Source organism: Thamnophis elegans, chromosome 7, assembly GCF_009769535.1.
Source record: "Thamnophis elegans isolate rThaEle1 chromosome 7, rThaEle1.pri, whole genome shotgun sequence".
NCBI classification, from domain to species: domain Eukaryota; kingdom Metazoa; phylum Chordata; class Lepidosauria; order Squamata; family Colubridae; genus Thamnophis; species Thamnophis elegans.
Window position 1 is genome coordinate 54,864,186 of NC_045547.1, and position 25,925 is coordinate 54,890,110.

Consider the following 25,925-nt stretch of genomic DNA (forward strand, 5'->3'; position numbering starts at 1 on the left):
CCATGTCTCCAGTGTCTTTTTCCCCACTTGGAGAGGAACCCAGAAGGACATTTCTTTCATCAGTTTGAAATATATAATTAATGCTAAGTATGACATTATGTCAGAACTGCCCCAGTCTGATCCTTTATGGATCAGTAACGCTCAACTCAATTTGGTTGAAGTGAAAAGGCACTTTTACTAAGAGATGCTGATTGCAGTAAAGTGAAGCAAAATCTAAAATTCCCATGAGCCAATTCAGAACTAAACCCCTGGTTTCTCCTAGCCCTCTCCTGTGCTTGTCCTTGGGGAGCCAATCTGGCACTGCAGAGATTTTTGGGAAATGCTAAAGTGTTTGGGTTGGTGAAATTCCACTCTCACGGCAAATGGCCCCGAAGATGTCAGTGGACCAGCATGAAGCAGATTCCAAAACCCTCTGTTCTTTCTCAACTGTCAATTCTCCCCTCCCAATTTCCCATAATAAGAGTATGTAGTGTTATGGCCAATTTGTCTCCCGCACCTTCCCTGATTGATGGCAGAATGCTGGCAAAGTACCAGGATGAAGCTGGTGGATATTACATGCTGCCCCTCTTGACAAGGACATCAATGGAAACACGAGAGAGAGGGGGGGGAGGGAGGGAGGGAAGGAGAGACGGGGGGAGAGAGCGAGAGAGAGAGTGAGAGAGAGAGAGAGAGAGAGAGAGAGAGAGAGAGAGAGAGAATATATGGTTAGAATAGGTTAGAATAGGGAACATTGAAGAGTTTGGGCGCTTTCATGTATTTAAGGTCCACCCATTCAGTCTCAGAAAGAGGAAAGTCTTTCAGCGCCACTAGATACTGGAGCTTTCCTTGGTGTTTATGAGAGTCTAAAATATCATTAATTTCGAAATGTTGTTCCCCCTGAATCATGAGTGACTCAAGTGGTGGAGGCAGCTTTCAGCGCAGAGAGGACTGAGTTTCTGATTTTAGCAAATCACAATGGAAAATTGGGTGAATGTTTCTAAGGGATTTCAGCAGGTCAAGTTCCCCTGTGACCAGGTGGATTATTCTTTGGATAGATGTCAACGTACTTCCCAGGTTTTTGATCCCAGTTTTTTGGAAGACTGTCTGGATTGCATGTATTTAATGGGCAGGAAGACCTGGGCTCCTATTTTTAAGTCTTTCGGCTTTGTTCATTTTTTGTCTGCATGCTTTTTATAAATTTATAAATTTCCAAAGTACCTGAAGGCCAGACAAGGAATAATGGATGGAAACTGAACAAGAAGAGATTCAACCTGGAAATAAGGAGAATTTTTCTGACAGCGAGAGCAATCAACCCACGGAACAGAAGTTGCCTTCAGAAGTTGTGGGAGCTTGAGAAGAGGGACCAGCGTCTTAACTGTACACATGCAAACTTCCGTTCTCTTGAGGAGCGACCATATCTTACCACTTTGGGCATCTCTTCGGAGATTAGAACTGTCTTGGAGGGACAGTGAAGAATGAGAGCACTGGCAGATGTGAACGTCTGCAATAGCTTTCGACCCAGTTGGCCAGGAAGATAGCCATTGCGAGCTGTCAGAGTTGAGGTGGCTTCACAAAAGGAGAGAAGAAAGAGGCTTGGAACATCTGGGTGAGATCGTGATAATACCCTGGGGCACACCGTATTCAAAAGTTTGTTTTTTCTCCCGGATTGATTGACTGAGAACAAAGAGAGAAGGCAAAAGGTGGTGGGAGTGGATTACCCCTCCAGGAAGCGAATGCCAATACAAATAAATGATTCATCAAATAGTTTTGGAAGGATGGTTTGGAGAAATAAATAGCAGTCTGGACAGAGTTGATTGCTAGTGAAATTTTAAAATCTTGATATTTAATATTTAAAGAATTAAATTCGGAACTCTGAGGTGTTCTTGGATTTTTTTCTTTCCCAACTACTCTTTTCAGTAACTGTTCAGTAACAACGGTGCCATCTAGTGGCAACAGAGAGTATATATTACAAAAAACAAAGTAAAATTAGAAATAATGGCCTTGAACAACACATAGTGGCAATATGTGGTGATAAAAACTGCCACATAAGACAAAACACCAGCTCTGGATTCGTCTTTTGTGCTTTTGTTTTCCACTTTCCTGATTATAGCTTTGGAGCTCTGGAATTGCTTTGGAACTGTTTGGAACTGTGGAGCTTTTGTTTCCGGGATTGGGCAGCCTAGAAATTTAACAAATAAATAAAATAAATAAATAAATATATTAAGAATGGAAGTTATTTTATTTAGGTGGATCTGTACCTGATTCCTTTTTTTAAATCAAATAGTGCTTGATTTTTCCCTGTAATTTTCCACTTAGTGGGTACTTTTCCTTTTTATTTTTTCTCTCTCCTTTTTCTCGCCTCCTTCTGCTAGAGTTGGAGGGAATAGGGGGGATTAAAGATATATTTTTATTTCACAATTGTGGTCAATTTTTTACTATTTTCTCTCTCTTTGTTAGAATTTGGGTTTTTTTTGTCTTTCTACCCTTCACTGCAATTGGACTAGGGTAACAAGAACCTGAAGCTTGGAGGAAATAAGGCATAAAGACATATTTTCATTTTACAATTGTGGTCAATTTTTTTACTATTTTTCTTTCTTTTCTCTTTTTGTTGGAATTTGGTCTTTTTTTCTTCCTCTCTTTTTATTTTATTTTACTTTTATTTTACTACTACAATTGGATTAAGGTAACAAGAACCTGAAGCTTGTCCTTCCTAATCACAGCTTTTCTCCAGGACTTGTAATATTTGGTTTTTCATAACATACAGCTTGACCCCCACCCAGCTAGGCCACCTTGAATTGTGCATTCATTTTGGTGAGATTGAACTATTTGTCTCCCTCTAGTGCTACTTTTAGAGTATCCACTATGCCCCAGTTTGGGATTTTGCTTTCCCCTGTGCTTAGGTAGTGCCGCAAGCTTGTAAGACAGAATTATCAGTCTGACTATTTCCTGCTTGGAGCTGTTTTAATGGGAGATCCTGGATAGTGCATCAGCTAAAAAATCCTTTCTCCCTGGGAGGTATTGGAGAGTCAGTTAAAGTACTGAGTCCACTATTGCTTGTGCGATAAACTCTGGGGCATTTTTAGGGCTTTTAGGTTTTGGTGGTCAGTCCAGACTTCTAAAGGGCTCTTGCTCTCTTCCTGGCAATGCACTGCCATAAGCCTTGTTATCCCAAACCATCCACTACAATTCAGTATCAGTTCAATTCCTGGAGATATACACACAGGTTGTAGGGCACCCTGGCTGTTGCTTTGTAAAAGAACTGGCCCCATGCCACATTGCTAGCATCCACCTGAATAATAAATGGGGCATTCGAGTGTTTTAGCACTGGTTCACTATTAAACAACTGTGCTGGGCTGCGCAGGCTAATGCAGTCTTGGATCAACCTCCCACATTGCCTGCTGTGCTGGATGTGGTCATCCCACTGGTCACTAAGGTTGGATATGGCTGATAGTCTGGCTGGGAGGTGAGGGCAAGGGCTTTGCACACCTTGAGGCTTTTGAAAACCCCTTGCATAAAGTTGATGGCTTGTTCCATCATTCAGTCAGCCTAGACATGCTTTCCACCTGTGTCTTCCACCACCACCACCACCACCACCACCACCACCTCCCCCCCTCCTCCTCTTCCTCCTCCTCCTCCTCCTCCTCCTCCAGTTCTTTAAGCTCCATTCTCTGTTCCCATTGGTGGCTTCTGTGGCTTCCACAAGTAAAAGTCACTCCCCACAGGCTTGTCTTCCCTGTCCTCATTCCTTCTGATGCCCAGGGACCACATAGATCTTAGTGGATCACAGCACATCTCCCTGTTTCTAGTCCATTTGGAATGACCCAGACTGCGCAGAGACTTGGACGAAGGCTCTCCAAGAATTCAATCTCTTCCTGGTCACGCTCTTGAGCCAACATTGCATGCATGGTCACAACAGTAGAGGTGATGCCCTCAATTGCAGATTCAACTTCATGTCGGACCTGTCCCATCTGATCCCTTAGAGAAGTAAAATTCTCAACTCCATTTGGTTGAAGTGAAAAGCACTTTTACTAAGAGATGCTAATTGCAGTAAAGTTAAGCAGAATCTAAAATTCCCACACACCTATACAGAACTATACCTCTGGTTTCCCCTGATCCCCCCCTCCCCATGGTCCATCCATGTGTAGTCAATTTGGCATTTCCCAGATGTTTGGGGAAATGCTGAGGTGTTTGGATTGGTGAAATTCCACTCTTGGGGCAAACAGTCTTGAAGATGCCAGTATGCCACTTCCAAAACCCTCTGTTCTTCCTCAACTGCCAATTTCCCCATCCCAATTTCTCATAATAAAGGTATACAGCTTTATAGCCTATTTGTTCCTCCCTGCCTTTCCCAATTGATGGCAGAATGTCGGCAAGGCATCAAGCCGAAACTGGTGGATCTGACACATCGATAAACAGAAACAAAATGCAATTGAATTTTTTCCTCATATGAAAAAGGTTTCAATCTTTGAGCTTAATACTTATGATTTCTACTGTAGTGTTATTTATAAATGTTAAAAAAGAGAAAAATAACAATTTTACCAGGACAGATTGATTTCAGCACTACTCATCTCTTACCATTTGTTTTCTATTCATTTTTACAGTACACTTTTATTTGCTAAAAATAATATATCAGTAGGACTTACTTAGTAATAACAATTGGCACTTTCCATTGCTAAAGGAAGCAGTCATAAAGCATGATATTTGACAATATGAGTTAGCAACAGCAGTTATGGCAGTCCCCAATTACTTTTAGTTAAGTGAAGACTGTATGCATTATTAAGTGTGGATCTAACATGAGCATCATCATAACTTCTGACTTCCTGCAAACTTCTCAATTGACCTTGCGTGCTACTTTACATTGCTACTCACATAGCAACGATATAGGTGGATGTAAATTAGAATGTCCTTTCTGAAAAAGTAATAAAACTTTGGAACTAAATCATTAAGCTTACTGCAGTTGTTAGTAAACTGACTTTTCCAAACTTGCTAGGGTTATCCACCACAATTGCATTTTTGGACCAAATCTCAGATTTAAGCTGAATTAGTACAATGAATATTATTAATACAACATTAGGAAAGCAACCCTAGTTACTTGTAAGTAGGTGTAGGGATTCCTCTGGCTCTGCAGTTCATTGACACTTTTGCATCTGGAGACTCTTCTGGGTACACGGTATCAATGGGTTGCTCTTCAAAAATTGGTCCATAACCTTTTAGTTCATCTGCAAATAGATGGCAAGGCAATTGAATAATGTCACCCAATTAGTACATATAGGATGCAGACAGTTTAAACATTTCTAAATTATTTTAGAGATGCAACACAGGAACAACCACAAGCTATACTTTCCAATAAATTATTTTATCTTGCCAGTATAATAGCCATTAGAAAATAGTGTGAAGCAATTTCAGTTCCTTTTAATATCTTACTGCCTTCTAGGAATTGTCTCCAAGTCAGCAATGCCTATTGAACAGCATATGCTTCCTTTTCCCATACTGCCCAACGTATTTTGGTGTTGGCCAGCTTAAGGAGGTCTAGGTGTAGAGTTGCAGTATTCCCTTCACATTTTTGTGAGCAAAACAGCCCTCACCACCTCATCGGCTTGTATTACAAATGGCTCCTCTGGATTCGGGTGCTTAAGGAAAAAGCCATTTAAGCTTTTCGAAAGCCACTTGGCATTCCATAGTCCAAGTAGGCAGCTGGGTTGGTTTGGGTTTCACCCTCCCCACTCCACCGATTTTTAACAATTTGGTGATAGACAGGTCTTTCTTTGTGAACAAGGGGATGAATTGGCAGTAGAATTTGGCTAAGGACAAGAAGCTCTGCAGTTGCTTTCTGGTCCAGTGCAGGGCTTCCCACTCTAGAATGGCCTTCACACTTTTGGGGTCCATTTCCAACTTCTTACTGGACATGTGATACCCAAAGTAGTCCCAACTGGTTTTGTGGAAGTTGCACTTGTTAAATTTCAATAGTTTTCGTAGCACCTCCCGCACTAACTTCATGTGGTCTTCCATTGTCTCAATAAATGAGGATGTCATTCGGAATCTGCCATTCGGAAACCTGAGTCTGAAGTGTTTTTTTGAAACAATGTATCCTTTGTCCATTCCTATTTAACTTCACTGAGTTTGTAATGGAAGGGTTTGGAACTTGTTTATAAAACCTGATAAAGACTCAAGGGCACAAACAGTGTTTTGCAGGTGCTCTTGGAAAATATTTTGGCAAGAGAAGGAAAAGGAAAGAAAAAGACAAGAACTCTTCCACTTTGAAAACCACAAAAGGACTTGTGCTTAAGATTTAAAATAAATATAGACATACTTTTCAAAACAATTTGACAGGCTAGAGTGGCAGTAATTATAAGATTCCTCTTTTTCTTTACATTCAGATGAGGAATTTCAAAACATCTTGGCTGGACTTCAAAACATTGTAGAAGGATTTGAGAGATTTGACAAGAAATTGGATAGAATATTGGATATCACACCAAAAGATGATGGAGTTGGAGCCCCCAAAATTAAAGAAGAGAATGAAAATACAGAAAATAAAGTTAAAATAATAGATGAACTCATTAATGGAGTAAATGTGGAAAGAAGGGAAGCTGGAAAAGTAACTTCGACAATTTGGAGCTTTATCCCAAATCCCAAGATGCAGGAGAAAAAAAAAGAGCGAAAAGGATGGAGCTAAGAAGACAAATCTATCCAGAAATAAGTTTGATAACCAAAGTTAAGCTTATGTTAAGAGATCTTCTAAGCTACAAAGTGCGGAGAGAAGTTCAAAACTCTGGAAAGGAGCTGAAAAGAGAATTGACACAACAGCTGGCGAGAGAGATAAGACCATTTTGCTACTGGAAAGATACTGGTTGATAATACCAGTTGATGATAAAAAGTTAGCTAAATTATGATGATTAATAAGTAGGGATTTTAGTATTTTGTAGACTGTTTTAGATTGTCATTGAATGTCTATTCGTTAACATATAATTTACTATGATATTAATATTGAAATGATAACCTTAATTAGGATAAATAATTGGGCCATAAATTGTAAATTGGGATCTGGCGAAAAGACTTATAAATCTTATTAACAAATTTTTGTTTAGATCTTGTTATGAAGGTATATTTAATCTGGGTCAGAAGAGAGGAGATATGATATAAATAGCAAACAATTCATTTTTTTAAACTATAATAACAATAAGGAAATGTTAATGGATACTTTTGGTGATTATTAAGTAGAAATGTTAACATCTCTTAGATCTGTCTTAGATTTTAAATGTTTATTTTGTTAACACGTAATTAACTACGATAATAATAATGAAATGATAACCTTAATTAGTAAAATAAACTGGATATAAATTGTAATCTGGGATTTAGAAAAAAGAACTATAAATCTTATTAATAAATTTCTGTTTAGAGCTGGTTGTAAGGGTATAATCTCTTTTGGGCCTGAGGAGAGGAGAAGTGATATAAATAGTACATAATTTTTAGTTAACTACAATAATAACAAGGAAATGTTAATGGATAATATTTAATGATATATACAGGTGTGTTGTACTAGTAAAACCAAATTGGACAGAAGCGTTAATTTGTGAGTTAGTAGGGAAAAAAGAACGGGAATGTTATGATATCCTACCAACTGACTTTCTTTTAGAATATGTTATAAAGATGTAAAGTTATGGCAGACTCATTGAGATTGGGTGTTGTGTCTTCAAATATAAATGATTTTAGATAAAAACACATTTAAATAATTGTAATCAAATGAAAATTGTGGTACTGTGATAGTAAAATACATAAATTCTAAAATGTACAACTCAATTTGAATGAAGTATATGTAATGATTGTGGAAGAAACGCACAAAATGTATCTGTAACCAATTGATACGCTTTCTACAAGAAGTAATCAAAGATGTTTTTTTCCTGTGTTTTTGTTCAATAAAAACAATAAAAAATCTTTTAAAAAATAATAAATGATGATGTTGTACAGGTACACCAGCACTCCCTTATACAGATGCTCATGTAATGCTTCATTGATCAGTTGCATGAACATTGTGGGTGCTCCCTGCAGCCTGAAAGGCATCACTTGAAACTGGAAGCATCTAAGGTACAATTGAAAGTGGTTTTCCATTGATCACCCTCTTTTATTCTTATTTGGTAATACGCTTCTCTCAAGTCCAGCTTGGTGAACACCCTTTTCTCTTGGCCAGGTATCTCAGCATGTCCTTCATTAGGGGGAGGGAGAACATGTTTTCCACACAGACACCATTGATCCCATGAAAATCCACTCATAATCCCAAAGGCCCATCTTTCTTTCTTTGAAGAGCATTAGGCTGCCATGCTAGATTTGCCAGTTGGAAGAAGGCCCTAGCTAGGTTTTTATTCATGAAGTTTCTGAGATCCTCTATCTCTCTTGGGGTCATTGAGTACATCTTTGGTTTGGTTTTGCTGCTGACATGGGTTGTGGGCAGTTGGTTGCTCAATGGCCCTCTTTTCCACATCAGAATCAGGGTCTGGGCGGGCACCACGGTTCTCCCTAGGGGTGGCATGAGGGGCCTTGATCCCTTATATGTTTGTAGGTATCTCTCCTGCCTCATCAGGGGAGACCCTCATGTGCTGCGTGCTGTTGGTACTCCAACTGGTCTAGTTCCATTGTGGTCACCAGCTGAAACCATGCCCCGAGGTTGTCTGGAATTCCTTGGGGCAGGTAGTTTTGGTTCAGTTCCTTATTTAGACTACCTTGGAAGTGGTATGCATTACAGCCATCCACTCAGCTTCCCAGCCAGGCTGCCAAACTCCTGAATGTATTTGGTTACCAGCTGATTCTTCTGCCTTTTGGCGCGGATCCTGAATTCTGTCCAGTGATCCTATCCAAAATCTCCAAATGTGACTTGAAGTTTGTCCAGGAGGACATCCACATCCCCCAACTCTGGTGCTCCTTCATTGTGGAGGTACATCACCCACTCTGCTGCATCATCCTCCAGGTTTGAAGTGATGGCATTCGTGTGGGCAACTTCGTCTGGGTATTGCCCTGTACCACTCCAGATAATGCCACACCTGGTCCAGGAAGTACTCTAGTTGCTCTGGCCATCCATCAACCATAGCTTTTAGAGGCAGGGCTCCTGGTCATTCCAAACTAGCACATAGCCTGGTGGCAGCCCCTCTCTATGGGGCTGCTAGAGCCTGGGCTCCTGCTGCTGCAGGGATTCCCTGGGCTTGTCCCTCAGCTGCAGGAGGGACTACAGCTCTTACTGAGGGAGCCCCAGTTCCTTGGACCTCACTCCCCAATCTCAACCTTTGGGGCAGAGGGGGATGGGCCCACTGACATTTGGCCCATCTCAACTCCTCTCCTGGGACTGACTGGTTCATCAACACTGCTCCCCACATTTAGATTCTGACAAATCTTTCATGCAGTTGCTCCACAGATGGGCTATGGCATGTGGTCAAGAATTTCCACTCCCCTGGTTCTTTACAAACTGCAGCCCTCTGGGCCTTCTATTTGCTCACTTGAGTCACGGCAACTCAAGGCAGGGCCAAGGGGAACTCCAACTAGCTGCCTTCCCCACTCTGCTTGGCCATCTTGTCTTCAGGTCAGGGAAAATGGATCCAGCCACAATTTCTTTCGCACATGCCAGTGGCTGCTCCATCTTCTCTGCTCTCTCTTTGGATTGGGTCATCACCATTTGTACTCCAGCATCGACTTGGGTGACTGCAGGTGCCTCCTGAGTAGGGAGTAATCCAGGCTTCACTGTGACATCAGCTTTTCAGTCTGTTCTGAACATGTTATGTTATGTTACAGCTTTCTTGAAAGTATCCCAGTGGGCTGCATTGAGTTAAAGGAGAGCTGATTTAATGTCAACCATCCAATTAGTGAACCCAAAACAAGGAAAAACTGTTGGGAAATTTGAATTCTCAAAAATAAAACTTTATTGGATGCATCAGAGAAAACCAGCTCATGGTTTCCTGTGCAAATGCTTGCCCAATTAAATAATACCTTCTCCCCACCCCTGGGTGATAACATTGTCAAATTATGAGATGTCATTTTGTTATGGGAACAGTCCACCTCCTTCTCAAGCACCTGCAGTGATGACCTTGATGGCTTTCATGTTCTCATGATCTCTGCATACATTCTCCACATTCCATTCCCTCCCCACACTTCATTGACAAATTGAAAGGCATACAGGTTTGAAAGAAGTAAAGCGGTTCAAAAGAAGTAAAGCGGTTCAATCCTGACACCAACATACACTGCTCAAAAAAATAAAGGGAACACAAAAATAAGACATCCTAGATCTGAATGAATGAAATATTCTTATTAAATACTTTGTTCATTACATAGTTGAATGTGCTGACAACAAAATCACACAAAAATTATCAATGGAAATCAAATTTAGCAACCCATGGAGGTCTGTATTTGGAGTTACACTCAAAATTAAAGTGGACAAAAACACTACAGGCTGATCCAACGTTGATGTAATGTCCTTAAAAAAAGTCAAAATGAGGCTCAGTGGTGTGTGTGGCCTCCACGTGCCTGTATGACCTCCTTACAATGCCTGGGCATGCTCCTGATGAGGTGGCAGATGGTCTCCTCCCACACCTGGACTAGAGCATCTCCCAATTCCTGGACAGTCTGTGGTGCAACGTGGCGTTGGTGGATGGAGCGAGACATGATGTCCCAGATGTGCTCAATTGGATTCAGGTCTGGGGATGGGGCGGGCCAGTCCATAGCATTAATGCCTTCAACTTGTAGGAACCACTGACACACTCCAGCCACATGAGGTCTAGCATTGTCTTGCATTAGGAGGAACCCAGGGCCAACCGCACCAGCATATGGTCTCACAAGGGGTCTGAGGATCTCATCTTGGTACATAATGGCAGTCAGGCAATCTCTGGCGAGCACATGGAGAGCTGTGTGGCCCCTAAAGAAATGCCACCCCACACCATTACTGACCCATTGCCAAACCGGTCTTGCTGGAGGATGTTGCAGGCAGCAGAACGTTCTCCACGGCGTCTCCAGACCCTGTCACGTCTGTCACATGTGCTCAGTGTGGACCTGCTTTCATCTGTGAAGAGCACAGGGCACCAGTGGCGAATTTCCCAATCTTGGTGTTCTCTGGCAAATGCCAAACGTCCTGCACGGTGTTGGGCTGTAAGCACAACTCCCACCTGTGGACGTCGGGCCCTCATACCACCCTCATGGAGTCTGAGTGTTTGAGCAGCCACATGCCCACTGGAGGTCATTTTGGAGGGCTCTGGCAGTGCTCCTCCTGTCCCTCCTTGCACAAAGGCAGAAGCAGCGGTCCTGATGCTGGGATGTTGCCCTCCTACGGCCTCCTCCACATCTCCTGATGTACTGGCCTGCCTCCTGGTAGCGCCTCCATGCTCTGGATACTACGCTGACAGACACAGCAAACCTTCTTGCCACAGCTCGCATTGATGTGCCATCCTGGATGAGCTGCACTACCTGAGCCACTTGTGTGGGTTGTAGACTCCATCTCATGCTACCACTAGAGTGAAAGCACCGCCAGCATTCAAAAGTGACCAAACCATCAGCCAGAAAGCATAGGAACTGAGAAGTGGTCTGTGGTCACTACCTGCAGATCCACTCCTTTATTGGGGATGTCTTGCTAACTGCCTATGTTTTCCACCTGTTGTCTATTCCATGTGCACAACAGCATGTGAAATTGATTGTCAATCAGTGTTGATACCTAAGTGGACAGTTTGATTTCACAGATGTGTGATTGACTTAGCATTACATTGTGTTGTTTAAGTGTTCCCTTTATTTTTTTGAGCAGTATAGTTTGGTCCCAACTTTTTGGAAGGTTGCCTGGACTGCAGGTATTTTGTAGACAGGTAAACACGGTCCCCTACTTTAAAATCTTTAGGCTTTATTTGCTTTTTATCAGCTTGCATTTCGTAGGTTTTTCTTCCTCCAGTGATTTTCTAACCACTGGCCAGGTATTCTGTAATTGAGTAACTCAATCCTTTGGTGATGAGATAGGAGGGGTGGCTAGGGGCAATTCAGGAATGCACACAAATCACTGTCCCACAATCACTTTAAATGGGGTGAAACCCAGTGCTGCTATATACAGAGTTGTATGCCAGCTCAGCAAATGGGAGAAGGTCTGTCCAAGTGTCCTACTGGTAATCGATGTAGCAATCAGAGGTATTGTTCCAGGGCCACATTTGAACATTCACAGTCCTCATTCATTTCTGGATGATGACTGGAACTAAGCCCCTGGGACGTTTCCAAAGGTTTGGAAGTGAATTACAGTCCACGATCAGAGATCATTTGTTGTGGAGCACTGTGCACTCTATAGACATGTAGAATAAACAGCTTAGCCAGAGTGTGAGCAGGAGGAATATTTTGGCAGGGCACAAAATGTACCTGCTTAGAAAACAAGGCAGAGATCACTGAGAGCATGATATTCCCTGAACTTGAGTCCTGGTGTTTTCCCTGCTGTCACTTTGCTAAGGCACATACGGGGCAGCTAGCCACATAACTCTGAATGTCCTTTTAAAGTGATGGCCATCAAAAATACCACTTAATTAGATATAAAATCTTTACAAATCCAAAATGCCCTGCAGTTTTTGAGACATGGCTTTTCTCCAAAATCAGCAATCCCTAGTTTTTGGGGACAGGCTAGACCACACTGTATTGTACATTCATTTTTGTGAGCTTGGAACCATTTGTCCTCCTCTAGTGCTGCCTTTAAGATCTCTTCTATCTGTTCACCTATTTGGAATTTCACCTTTGCCTGTGCTCAAATGGTTACAAGCTGGTGGAATGGGATGAAGAGTCTAAATACCTCCAGCTTGGAGATGTTGTATTGAGGCATTCTGGATAGTGCATCCAATCAAAAATTCTTTCCCCTGAAAGGTATCAGAGGATGGAGTTGAATCAATTAAAATACTGAGCTCATCAGACTTGCTTGTTTTCAGGGCTTCTAAATTTTTATGGTCAGTCCAGACCTCAAATGTTATTTTGCTCCTTTACAGGAAGTGCCTCCAAGCTAGGAGTGCTCAGCGCTCTGTGTAAGCCTCTTTTTCCCAAACTGCCCACTGACACTCTGTGCCAATGTGTTTTTGGATGTGTATGCACATAGGACACCCTGATGTTTCTTTGTAAGAAAACTGCCCCCACAGCCACATCACTAGCATCCGCCTGAATGATAAATGAGGCATTAGGGTCAGGCTGTTTTAGCACTGGCTCAGCTGCAAATAGATGTTTGAATTTCCTGTACTCTTCTTGGCTTTCCTTTCAGTGGCTGGCTGGGTTTGGGCTTCCTCTCTCCTTTTGTTTTTAACAGGTTGGTGATAGGGAGAGCAATTTGGGCAAATAATGAGATAAAATGGTGGCAAAGGTTCACAAAGCCATTGCAGTTGCTTCTTGGTGCAGGGTGGAGCCCACTGTAGCACAGCCCTGATCTTCTTGAGATCCATCTCTATCCCCTCATGGAAGATGCAGTATGCAAGGTAGTAGATTTTACTCTGGTGGAACTCGCTTAGCATATAGCTGTGCAGCCCAAAGTTTTTTAAGTACCACCCTAAGCAATTTCACATGTTCTGACATAATGTCTATGGAGATTCTCAGTCATTCAGGTCATGGTTTCCCAAAGGTGCTTTTTCAAGAGGCAATTGGACTTTCTGGTTTTTTCTTTGAAGATGTTTCACTTCTTACCTAAGAAGCTTCTTCAGCTCTGCTTCAGCTTCTTGGATAAGAAGCAAAACATCTTCAAAGAAAAAACCAGAAAGTCCAATTGCCTCTTGAAAAAGCACGTTTGGGACATATTCTGTCATAGTTTCAATATAGACCAGTATGTCACCCAGATACCAAAACCCCTTTATACAAATGCTCATGCAGTACCTCATTTATTAGCTGCATAAAGACAGGGGGGATGTAGTCCAAAAGGGTGAACTGAAAGCCCCCCAAAGTGCAATTAAAAGTGGTTTCCCACTAATTTCTCCTCTTTAATTTGAACTCGGTATTAGGCTTCCTGCAAATCCAGTTTAGTAAAGATCTTCCCTTTTGCCAGATGGGCTGCTAACATGTCCTTTATTAAGAGCACATGCACCACTCTATAGTCCACACATAAATAAAGGGACCTGTCCTTTCAGACAGGACCAGGGCAGCAACCCTGGGTTGGCCCAGCTAGATGAACCCACATTTCAAATATTTGTCTATAAAGGACTGCAATTCCTCCAGTTCTCTAGAAGTCATTGAGTAAAGTTTGGGCTTAGGCAGTTTAGCCCCTGGCAGGATTTCTATGGAACAGTCAGTTGGCCGATGGGTTAAACAATATAATTGCTAAACATACACACATTATTTCCTGTTTGTATGATAACTGTGATCTGACTTTAGAATGGATTACAACCCACCATATTTTTTGGAGTATAAGATGCACCAGAGTATAAGACGCACCAAGATTTTGAAGATGCAAATTAAAAAAAAAGTTTTTGCACTCTGCAGACCTCCCAAAACCGGCCTGTTTTTCACAAAAATGGGCCAATTTTTTTAAAAAAGGGCATGAATAGTCTGTAGGAGACTTGTAGAGTGCTCCTGGGTGGGTGGAGGGGGGCACAAAAACAAGCAAAAAAGGCCTGTTTTTTGGTCATTTCTGCCCTCCCCATCCTCCAGGAGCACTCTATAAGCCTTCTAAAGGCTCTGCACGGCCATTTTGATGAAGGAGGCGGGGTTTTGGGAGACAAAAAAATGCTGTATTCAGTGTATAAGACGCACCCAGATTTTCAGCCTCTTTTTTGAGGGAAAAAGGTGTGTCTTATAATCCAAAAAATATGGTATATTTCAGTGTAATCTAAAAAAACAGAAGAATTTCAGTCCCCAAATTATAGTAGTTCTAATTTAAAAAGTCAAGATGTTCAATTTCTAATTAATCAGAATTATAATTAATTGGAATTAAAGGGTCATTGTATTAGTTCATCAGCTTTCCAAATGTATGCTCCTAGTTATTTAGTTAAACCAATGGTAACTAAAACAATATTCTCATGTTTCAGAAGATTGTGGTCAAAATACATAACCAAAGAATCAGTGTATATTAACCTTTCCAAGTGTCATCATAGTTACTACTGAGAGCAGATGTAATTATATTTGGATAAAATGGACATATATGTTATTTATATAAATTTTTAATGTTTAGGGCAAAAATACAGCTGTTTTTCCTGTCTTCTGAAACATCTTACCCCCACAACATTAGGTTGCCCTCAACCCTCCTATCTTTTTGTAAGGGCTGAAAGACATGGCTGTGACAGTTGGTTTGGCACTCCAATGGGGGATCAGTGTAATGGAAATGGTTGATTGAGTAATAACAGACCTCCCCCCCCCCACTCCATCCCCCCCCATCCCCATGTGTTTTTGGTTTTAATCTTTTTTTGTAATTGTAAGCCACCCAGAGTTACCTTATGGTAAGATGGGCAGTCAATAAATAAATAAATAAATAATTTGAAGCTGTTAATAAAGTTTCAATAATATTTGTTGAATATATAATAATAGAAACATTAAATTTGGTCAAGAACACATTCAATTCAGCATGAGGAAAAAGCAAAAGCAGCTGGGCTCCAGCCATAACATACAGTAATGACTTAATCAAAGAAAAAAAATGCATGAATCTATTCTTCATTGTTTCTAAAGTTTTTCTTTAGAAACTTTAGAGAACAACCAGTGTTCTTCTAGATCTTGAGAACAAGGTGATTGCAATGATTTGCTTTGTTTCAGTGTCATGTGGTCTGCTTTGCTTTTGTTATGTTATTTTTGCTCTTCTGCTCATTTGCATTCTTTCTACGGTAGGTTTTTTTAAAAGATTGCAAATCACCTAGAGTCATTTAGTCAGGCAGTCTGTACTTTATTTTTTTTAATAAAGAAAACATTACTTGCTCTACCAGGATAAAACTACCATCCAAGAGATAAAATGTCACAATACAAGTTGTCAGGGACATATGAAAAGTGGCTTAGTTTAATGATTCTTTTTCTAGAGTGCTACTTGGGAAAATCAGTAAAAGTAAATGCCATCTGCAGAAATTGACTGGTTTCTTTTTATAGAACTGCAGAATATAAAATGAACCTTAACATTCTTTTTTTATTTTTTGACTATTTTTCTTCTAGTATATCTATCATGTTCTTTGTTAACAAGCCCTGCATTCATTTTGTCTTCCCAAATTTGAGACAAATAAAAAGAGCTGAGGTGGCGCAGTGGTTAGGGTGCAGTACTGCAGGCCACTTCAGCTGACTGTTATCTGCAGTTCAGCGGTTCTAATCTCACCGGCTCAAGGTTGACTCAGCCTTCCATCCTTCTGAGGTGGGTGAAATGAGGACCCAGACTGTGGGGGCGATATGCTGACTCTGTAAACTGCTTAGAGAGGGCTGAAAGCCCTATGAAGTGGTATATAAGTCTAACTGCTATTGCTATATAGGATTATTAGTGAATGGCAGATACTTCTTGGTTGTCATGTCTCACATCTACTCAGTTCAGGTTGACATTAGTCCTTCAAAATGATGGCAAATATTTAATTTATAAAGCAAAGCATATATTTTTCCATGCAAAAGGCCTTTTTTTAATTTATTGAATTTCCATTGGGAAATTCATGCTAAGATGCTGAAGAGAAACTACCAAACAAAATAGAAATTACTTAGGTAAGTAACCTAGTTGTCTGATAAGATATCAAAATAAGTCTCATATAGCTTTAATTTTTTCCTTTGTTTTTAAAATTGTTTAAATATTGTTAAAACTATTTTATTTCATCTGCTGTTTTATTACATGTAAATTACTTTGAGGATCATTGGAGCTCAAAGCAATAATTATTTTATGTTCACAGTGTAAATTGCAAAACTTTGCCCATTAAATATACTATTATCTGTTAAATTGAAAACAAGACTAGTAATTTTTAAGGTTTTTTGTTTAAAGATATAAAATCATTCACTGAATTATTCAATTTTACCATGAGAATAGAAGAACTCAACTTACCTCGTATGTGAACTGTGATTCCGTGTATCATGTCACGAACTTTTAAGTATTGGAATAGAAAAAGAAAACATTATTTTTTCAGTGTTTTCAATGAGTCCCGCAACCCATGAGCCACTGCTATTAAGTTAAAAATGTCACTGCTACTGTAAGACATATCAAAGATTATTACTTTACAGAGAAATCACTTTAATATTATTTTATTGCCAGGGATGCACCAAATAGTACTTGATCTGGGTTGTACCAGACATTTGAAACAAATCTGGGGTTCAGTGAAAAGAGAAAAGCAAAAAGCAAAGAATTGTTCATGCAAAAAAATATGGAACAGTTGATAAATTAACTTTTATATCCTGCATATTAAATAGTAACTTTAATCAGAATAGATGTTACAGTAGTGTATTTTACCAAATTGTTTACTGATAAAGGAAATTGAATCAAAATTTATTAATAGGACAGTAGTGACATGATTAATAATACACATTCAACTCTGCTTGTTTGGCATATCTTAAATATTACTTCCTGTATAAATGATGTTAACCCATCTTTTGAGTATTTATATTTTACTTGAGTGTTTCTTTCTTAAACTTGAAAGATCTAGTTGAGATAAAGTTAAATGTTTCAGGTAAAAAAAATCTAAAATGTATTTAGTTCTTTTTACTCAAATTAGTAGGCACCAAAAATATTTAATACTGGTTAAATCACACCTTTGAGAAGATGGAATTCTTCCTTGCTGATTCTTCCTTGCTAAACATAATCAAACATACACACATACACACAAACACACACACATTTTTAAAAGTAGTATTTAAATGCCAACACTTCCATGAACATCAGAGGCAAGATTCAGCCATAAGTGATCACACATCTCAAAAAATATGAAATATCCCTAAGCAGGAACACTACTTGGTTGTTTGTTGCTTCTCAGATTGTGTTTTTTTTAATGTTGTTTAAAAAGGCTAATTCTACGTTTTGGGTCAGAATGCTACAAATTCTTAAAGTCTGGTTTCACAGGAAAAGTTTCTTAATAATAGTTGAGCAAACAATGGCTATTTCATAAAATACACAAAGCCAAAATCAATACCGTATTTTTCGGAGTATAAGACGCACCAGAGTATAAGACACACTCAGATTTTCACCCTTTTTTGGGGGGGAGGTGTGTCTTATACTCTGAAAAATACAGTAATTATATTATGGCTTAGCTTGATGCATGATCAGCATTGTCATTTATTATACTTATATCATGACTAACAGCACAAATCTGTCCAAGTTTGTGAACCTCAGATGCCTTGGAAACCTATGCTTGCATCAATTTACGAAAAAGCAAAGGTGGGTATTTCTAAGTGCTAAATTACTCACCATTACTTCCAATAGCAGTTGAGTATTGCAGGCCTATTTTTAATAAAAGCAGAGTAAATAATTTTTTAAATAAGCAGTTACATTTTGTTTATAAAAATAGAAGCAGTCTCCTGACTATTTTAAAACTTGCTAGGAATAGTTCAGGAGATGAAATAAAAAGGAAACAAGAGGAAGAGAAAGGCTTCTTAAGTGACTTTTTAAAAATCAAGTCAATTGAAATGTTTTTATAGCTAAATAATTAATGGAAATAATAAAACTGCTGGTTAAGGTTTGAGACTGAATGATTCCTGAATTCCAACATAAGACGTAGTATCCAAATTCACATTTTGTTCCTACAAATCCTGCCTGCAGAACAAAATGCTGAGTATGTTCAACTAAGACAAAATAAACTTATCTAGAGGGAGAAAGGATATATCATAAGGATAACATTACAAATAATTAATATGTTGATTTCTAGTAGTTGAATTTGACTCTTAACTACCATGTTTCCCCAAAAATAAGACCCTGTCTGATTTTCTTTTGATCTCCGAAATAAGCACTAGGGCTTATTTTCAGGGGATGTATTAATCCCCCCCCTTCCCTCCAGGGCAGTTCACTGTCCAAGAGAAGGTGAAAGCTTCAACAGGAAGGGAAGGTTACTTGGGTCGAAGGCTGAGAAAGTGGGGTTAATACGCAAGGTGTTGGTACCGGTCAAGCTTGGCATTTCACCTTCCTGCCTTTTGTGAACTTTTGGCTGCACACAAGGAAAGCAGTTGCAGCAGAAACCCTGGCTTGTTTCTCTCCCCCCAAACTCCTCCAGAAATGGGTTTTTACGAGTAGCGGCACCGGCATGATGAGCCTCATGGCAGTGTCACTGCTCACATATACAATGGTGCAACAAGCCTTGCGGCATCCTGCCGCAAGCGCCAGCACCGGCAAAATGAACCACACAAAGACCCATTTCTGGCAGAGTTTGGGGGAAAGAAAGAAGCCAGAATCTCTGTTGCATCTGCTTTCCTTTTCTGCAGCCAAAAGTTCACAAAAGGCAGGAAGGTGAAATGCCAAGCTCGACCTGCACCAGGAACTCATATATCAAACCCACTTTCTCAGCTTACTACCCAAGTGACCCTCCCCTCCTGCTGAGGCTTTAGGAATACCTCACAATTCCCCTCTACCCAATTTTCCTGCTGATCATCCTTTCCTTGGGTCAAAGATGCAGAGAGAGCATTTTTTGGATGTGTGTCTGTACAAGGCTGGCGTGGCTGATGAGCAGAGGGGGGGGATCTGGTTTAGGTAAGTATGGTGGAGCAGGAAAGCAGATATGTAGGCTCTTCTTGGATCTTGTTGGCCGCCTTGTTATCATGGTTTGATTTTGCTTGAGAAGCGGGAGAGGGAGAAAGATCAGAAGCGGGCAGGGTGAGGAAAACTCTTTCAGATAGTGATCTGTGGGTATGGAGGGGGATATTCCTGCCAATCCTCCTTTTCTTGGGAACTCTGCATAGACGCACATCCCAAAAATGCTCCCTCCATGGCTTCAGAGCATCCAGCCTTGAAATGTAGCGGAAAGTGAATGTTCACTCCAAAGATGAGTGTTGCATTGGGAGACCACCGCAGGTAAAATTTCTGAAATATTACCTTTCACCATTGTACTCGCAAGAAAATCCAGTCCCCAATCATGATTTGATTTTGCTTGAGATGCCAGAGAGGGAGAAAGATTGGACGTGGGCAGGGTGACGAAAAATCTTTCAGAAAGTGATCTGTGGGGGATGATTTCTCTGTCTATCCTCCTTTTCTTGGGGAGCCCTGCATGACACATACCAAATATGCTCCCTCTATGGCTTCAGAGCCTCTAGTCTTGCAACTGTTCACAGGGAAGGCAGAGGTTTGCTCTGAGGCTGTGGTCGAGCACTGGGAGGCCTCTGTGAGTAAATTGATTTGCTCATCTTGCTCCAGCAAGAGGGGTGCAGGCCAGGGGCTTGGTAGTCAAGGAAGATGGGGTTTGGGGGTGCAAAGGAGGAAGGGGCAATCTTCCTCTCCATCCTCCATCCTGCTGCAGGGCAGCATGACCACTGGCAAAGGGGGCCCTGGCAGACCAGCAGTGGGAGAGGTGCTCCAGAGACATAGATATGGGCCGAGTTGCCCCGTGCCAGGCAGGAGCAGCCCAACAAGGCTGCTGAGAGCAGCACAGCCAGGAGGGTGAAGATCCCCTATGAGGCTAGCAACAGCAGGTGCAGCAGGTCCAGCAGCTGGGCAGAGGCAGGGGGAGCCAATTCCACTGTGCTGTACAGCCTTCTGCCTCATCATAGCAGTAGCCTGAGCAAGACACAAGCTCCAGGCCTAGCGGAGCACAACCATGGTCATCACTTGCTCCAGAGCCACAAGGTGAGCTGCTGAAGAGAAGGGCCCTCAGCTGTGAGGTTGCCTGGCACTGTGGGCAGGGCCAGAGCTGGCAAGAGTGCACCAGAAACACCTCCTGGAGAGACAGAATGAGAGGCAAATCCAAATCCTCGCTAGCTCAGCTGATCCATGGGGCCGTGATTAAGGAGTCAAGCCTCCATGAGATGACCGAGAAGGGAAGGGTTGCCTCCTATGCTGGCCATTCCCACCCCCTTCACTAGGGCTTATTTTTTGGGGTAGGGCTTATATTATATTAGGCGCAGGCGTGAAAATCAGGCTACGGCTTGTTTTTTGGGGTATATCATATTTTCAGGGAAACACAGTATTTTTAACTATGTATTAAAACTTCAATGATGAATTAATTCTGTTTCTCTAACTTTATTTGAACAATTATGTAAGGGAGATTAAGCTGAATGCTGCTGAATCTAATGGATTCATTTATGTGTTAATATTCAAAACTGTGATACAGGATTAAAACCTTTCTTTTTAATTCTTTGCACATTTACTTGGAAGTAGATGACAAAGATGATTACAGCCGTTAAAATAAATTAAAATAATAACTATTATTGATAAAAATTAGAATATATCTTACCTGCCAGATAAAAAAATGGAAAAAAGGCAACAAAATAATTGGTTGAAGCATTCAACTTCATGTTCACAGGAATGTTGATTTACAAGAATGTCTGAACTTCAAATAATAGAATCCAGCTGTATAGAAAGACAAAAAGAGAGAAATAAATGGTTTTGTTTCTGAGCATCTCCTGACATTATTTAAAAATCTATGGCATACCTGATTAATATCCATAAAACAGGATAAATGCCACACTGTTTATTAATTAAGATCTGAGTGACATGTACTTATTAATTTTAGTATTATTTACAACAAGATAATCAGAAAGGTGTCAATATTAACCGTTAACAATATTATTTCAGGTATAATATACATTTCAAATTCCAGAGATTAAGAATGAACTCCACATTGCCCAACTGCCAACTCTTTGAATGAGTTATTTTGATTTTCTAAACAAATAATTGGTTAGTGATTACTTTAAATGGTTTGAACTAACCTACCCTTTACTACTGGATTATACATTTACTAATTAAAATAATTAATGTTTCAAATTCTTAAATTATCACTGTAAAGCGAGTGGTGACCCCAGTTTTGTTCCAGGAAAAGATGGGACTTTTCATCTATGTGTTGATTATAAAGAGCTAAATGCAGTGTATGTAAAAAATGTCTACCCACTGACCAGTGATGTGCGGTGAGCTTCATGGCCGGTGAGGCAAGCGCGAAAGCCCCGCTGAAGCCCCGGCACTGCGTCCGCCATAGAGCGGATGCGGTGCCGGGGCTTTAAAGTCCTGCCGCCAGGGCCCTGCCGCCACTTTAAAGCCCTGATGCCCAGGACGCAGCGCCGGGACTTTAAAGTCCTGCCACCGGGATCCTGCCTCCACTTTAAAGCCCTGCTGCTGGGGCCTGAGTGGCCATGATTCCCCCCTCCACAGCCAGCCAGCCCACCCAGCCCATTCCTCCCCCCGCCACCGCTGTGTCCAACAGGCCAGGCGTCTCGCATTGATGGCGGACATAAACATGAGACGCCTGGCCTGTTGGACACAGCGGCGAGAACGTCCCTACCGCTGCCGCGCTCCGCTGCCTCGCCCCCCCAAAAGAAACACACGCACAAATGTACACACACACACAAATTCCTCACAAGAAAAAAAAAATTAAATTACAATCATTTTGAATCCTCCCCTCCCTCAGTCCGATCCACATACCTTTTCCAGCTGTGGATTTCAACTCTCCTCTTGTCCGCCCACCATGATGAAAATGTAAAAAATTAAATAAAAAAGCAACTTACTTAGACAAGGCATGATTTGCTGCTCCCAGATCAGGAGGTGGGAGAATCACGTGACTCCTTTGCATAAGGAATTTTTCACCCTTTATTTATTTTTTTTATTTTATTTTTTTTTATTTATTTTATTTGAACATTTATAGGCCGCCCTTTTCCCTGAGGGGACTCAGGGCGGCTTACAATCACAAAGGAAAGGGAGTGTAGGACAGTGCAAAAAGAAATGTGAACAAAAAATAAATTAAACAATAAAACTCAACATTCACTCAACATTCGGGAGGGGCGAAAATAGGCTTAGCCCCAGACCTGACGGGCTAGCCAGTTCTTGAGGGCTGTGCGGAAGGCCTGGACGGTGGTGAGGGTACGAATCTCCACGGGGAGATTGTTCCATAGTGTCGGAGCCGCAACAGAGAAGGCTCTCCTCCGGGTAGTCGCCAGTCGGCACTGACTGGCGGATGGAATACGGAGGAGGCCAACTCTATGCGATCTGATGGGACGCAGGGAGGTAATTGGCAGAAGGCGGTCTCTCAAATAGCCAGATCCACTACCATGGAGCGCTTTATAGGTGGTGAGTAGGACCTTGAAGTGCACCCGGAGATCGACAGGTAGCCAGTGCAGCTCACGGAGGATCGGTGTTATGTGGGCGAACCGTGGTGCGCCCACGATCACTCGCGCGGCCGCATTCTGGACTAGCTGAAGTCTCCGGATGCTCTTCAAGGGCAGCCCTTGCTTAGCCCTTTTAACCCTTGCTTAACTCTGAGCAAGGGTTAAAAGGCGAAAAATTCCTTATGCAAAGGAGGCCCACAGTTCTCTCGCCTCCCCCTACAGTTAGCACTAAGTAGACTCAGAGTCACTACCTTAGCCTTCTTAATTATTTTAAAAATTCTTTTCTTTTCCTCATGACACTGGTGAGGCCCCGCCTCCCCTGATTTCACGTCCCTGCCACTGACCCTGATGAAGGACATGATGGCGCATTTAGTCAAAGGCAAAATCTTCATTAAGTTAGATTTGTGGGAGACTTACTACTGAGTTCGAGTAAAGGAAGACAATGGAAAACTGTTTAACTGCCATCTGGGATGTTTCCAATTCTAGGTGCTCCATTTTGTTCTGCAAGGGGACCCAGCAGCATTCATGCAACTGATCAATGAGGTGCTGCACGATTATTTATACAAAGGAGTTTTGGTGTATTTGACATTTTAATATATACTGAAACTATGGAGGAGAATGAGAAATTGGTAGTGTCCCAAGAATTATACCGAATTATATGGAAAACTTTCTAAATGTGAATTTTACCAAGATAAAATCAACAAAGGAAGGGGTGAAAATGGACCTAGAAAAGATGAAGGCCATACTAGAATGGCCCCCTCCCCAGACTAGGAAGCAGTCACAGAACTTCCTGGGATTTGCCAATTTTTACCACCAGTTCATCATCTCATTTGCAAAGATTGCATTGCCAATCACCAACCTTTTAAAAACTAAGGGTGAGGGCAATCCAAAGCCAAGTCAGTCGCTTAATTGGACCATGGAGTGCCAAGTGGCGTTTGAACAACTTGACGTGGCTTTCGAGTGTGGACTGACCATAAGTACCTGGAAGCCCTGAAAACCCCATGCAAATTACCCCCTGCACAAGTTAGTTGGGCTCAATACTTTTATTCATTCAATTTTAGTCTGCACTATATTCCAGGAGGTAAAAACTTTATGGTGGACTCTCTGTCCAGATTGCCTCAATACAATAGTATTAAGACTGAAGTGGTTTGGTTGGTCATCCCCTCAAAGCAACTAGCAGCCCCAGTAACCACTAGAGTCCAAGGGAGGAATGAGCTTGAGATTCAAAATTAACTGGGTGAGCAGCTTAAAGAAGCTTGATGAATGGTTAGCTCCACCATGTGCAATGGACTGGCTTGGGTTGGAGTCAAATTGTAAGTGCCCTCAAGATTGAGGAGCACCATTTATAAAAAATTCTCATAACTCTAAGTCAGCAGGGTACTTTGGATTTGTAAAAGCCCAACACTTGGTTTAATATATGTTTATTCATATTACCATCATCATACCTCCATTTTCATTTGACTATAATTGTTTAAACGTCCTTCATCATAAATTATACCAAGATTTAAAACATAACCACATACTGGCATTTCTTTTAAAAAAAATAATTTTCATTAAATGTTTTAAGCTTTAAAAACAATAGGAAAGACACAGCAAAGAAAAAAAAACATAATAAGACAAAACAAAACATAGAACATATAACAATATACAATAATTTTACAGCTTTCTATATCGGCTTTTCTTCTTAGCTTTTATAATTCTCCCTTCTGCATTGCCTTCCTCTCACTATAATCTTGTCCTATAATGTAACAAACATAATATTAACATTTATAATAGTATTCATTATCATTATCTCCATATATTTGTATTCTCTATTTTCTGTCTTGGCTTTTGTTTTCTAGCCACTTGTACATTTTATTCCATATTTTATAGAAGTCCGATTCTTCTCTTTCTTTTAGCTCTATTGTCATTTTATCCATTTCTGCTCATTCAAGTATTTTCCTGATTGTAGTTTCATTTGAGGGTGTATTGATTTTTTTCCAGTTTTGTGCAAAGGCAATCCTGGCTGCAGTGAGTATGTGTATAAATTATGTACTGAGATTGTTTGTCCATTTTTTGATCCAGTAGTCCTAATAAGAATGCTTCTGGCTTGAGTTCTATTTTTCACTCAGTAATTTCTTCTAACCACTTCCAAATTTTGCACTAGTACTTCCTTGTGATGGGGCACGTCCACCACATGTGATAGAATGTTCCAGGCTTGGGGGATAAATTTGGGTACATTTTGGGCAATCTCGCTGGAGGCAAATGTCATCTATAAAACATTTTATAGAGATTTTCTTTGTAAGCTACTGCCATTGTAAATTTATAATTTCTTTCCCACAGTTTATTCCATTTTTCTAACTCTATATTATGGCTAAAATTTCTTCCCCAGTCTCCTTTACCATCTCTTCCTCCATTTTATATTTTAAAAGAAAATTATATAATCTAGTGATCATTTTTCCTTCTGTTCCTAGTATTATTTTATCTAATTCCATTTGTGTCTTGTATATTCCATATTGTTCCCAATCTTTTTTAAATCTTGTTTTAATTTGTAGGTAGGGCCACCATTCCATATTTATTCCCTGTGCTTTCAGATCTTGTACTGATTTTAGTTCTCCCTTTTCATCTAACTGGTCAGACTTGCTACCCTTCGCCGAAGTGGTGTACAACAATGCGGTCCACATCAGCAATGGATTTACTCCTTTCCAGATTACCAGTGGCATGGAATTTGCTCCCATGTCTAAGCTGCCTAGAGAACTTCCCTCCTCCATGTTGCTGAATGAATGGATGGACACACTAAAGAAAGGATGGGAAAATATGAAGAAGACTCTAGC

The 25,925-nt window shown here is 40.8% G+C and overlaps 1 protein-coding gene across 3 annotated transcripts in view; it reads right to left on the reverse strand.

Moving 5' to 3' along the window:
• CNTN1 (contactin 1) overlaps positions 1–25,925 on the reverse strand; it is a 286,347-nt gene that overhangs the window by 141,383 nt on the left and 119,039 nt on the right. For all 3 annotated transcript variants that reach the window (XM_032221821.1, XM_032221822.1, XM_032221823.1), the window contains 4 exons: positions 21,252–21,367; positions 18,284–18,316; positions 16,931–16,969; positions 5,072–5,198 (listed from right to left, as the gene is read on the reverse strand). In XM_032221821.1, the coding sequence (XP_032077712.1) occupies positions 5,072–5,198; positions 16,931–16,969; positions 18,284–18,316; positions 21,252–21,312 (260 nt within the window). In that variant the 5' untranslated portion in view covers positions 21,313–21,367. The remainder of the gene's footprint in view (positions 1–5,071; positions 5,199–16,930; positions 16,970–18,283; positions 18,317–21,251; positions 21,368–25,925) is intronic.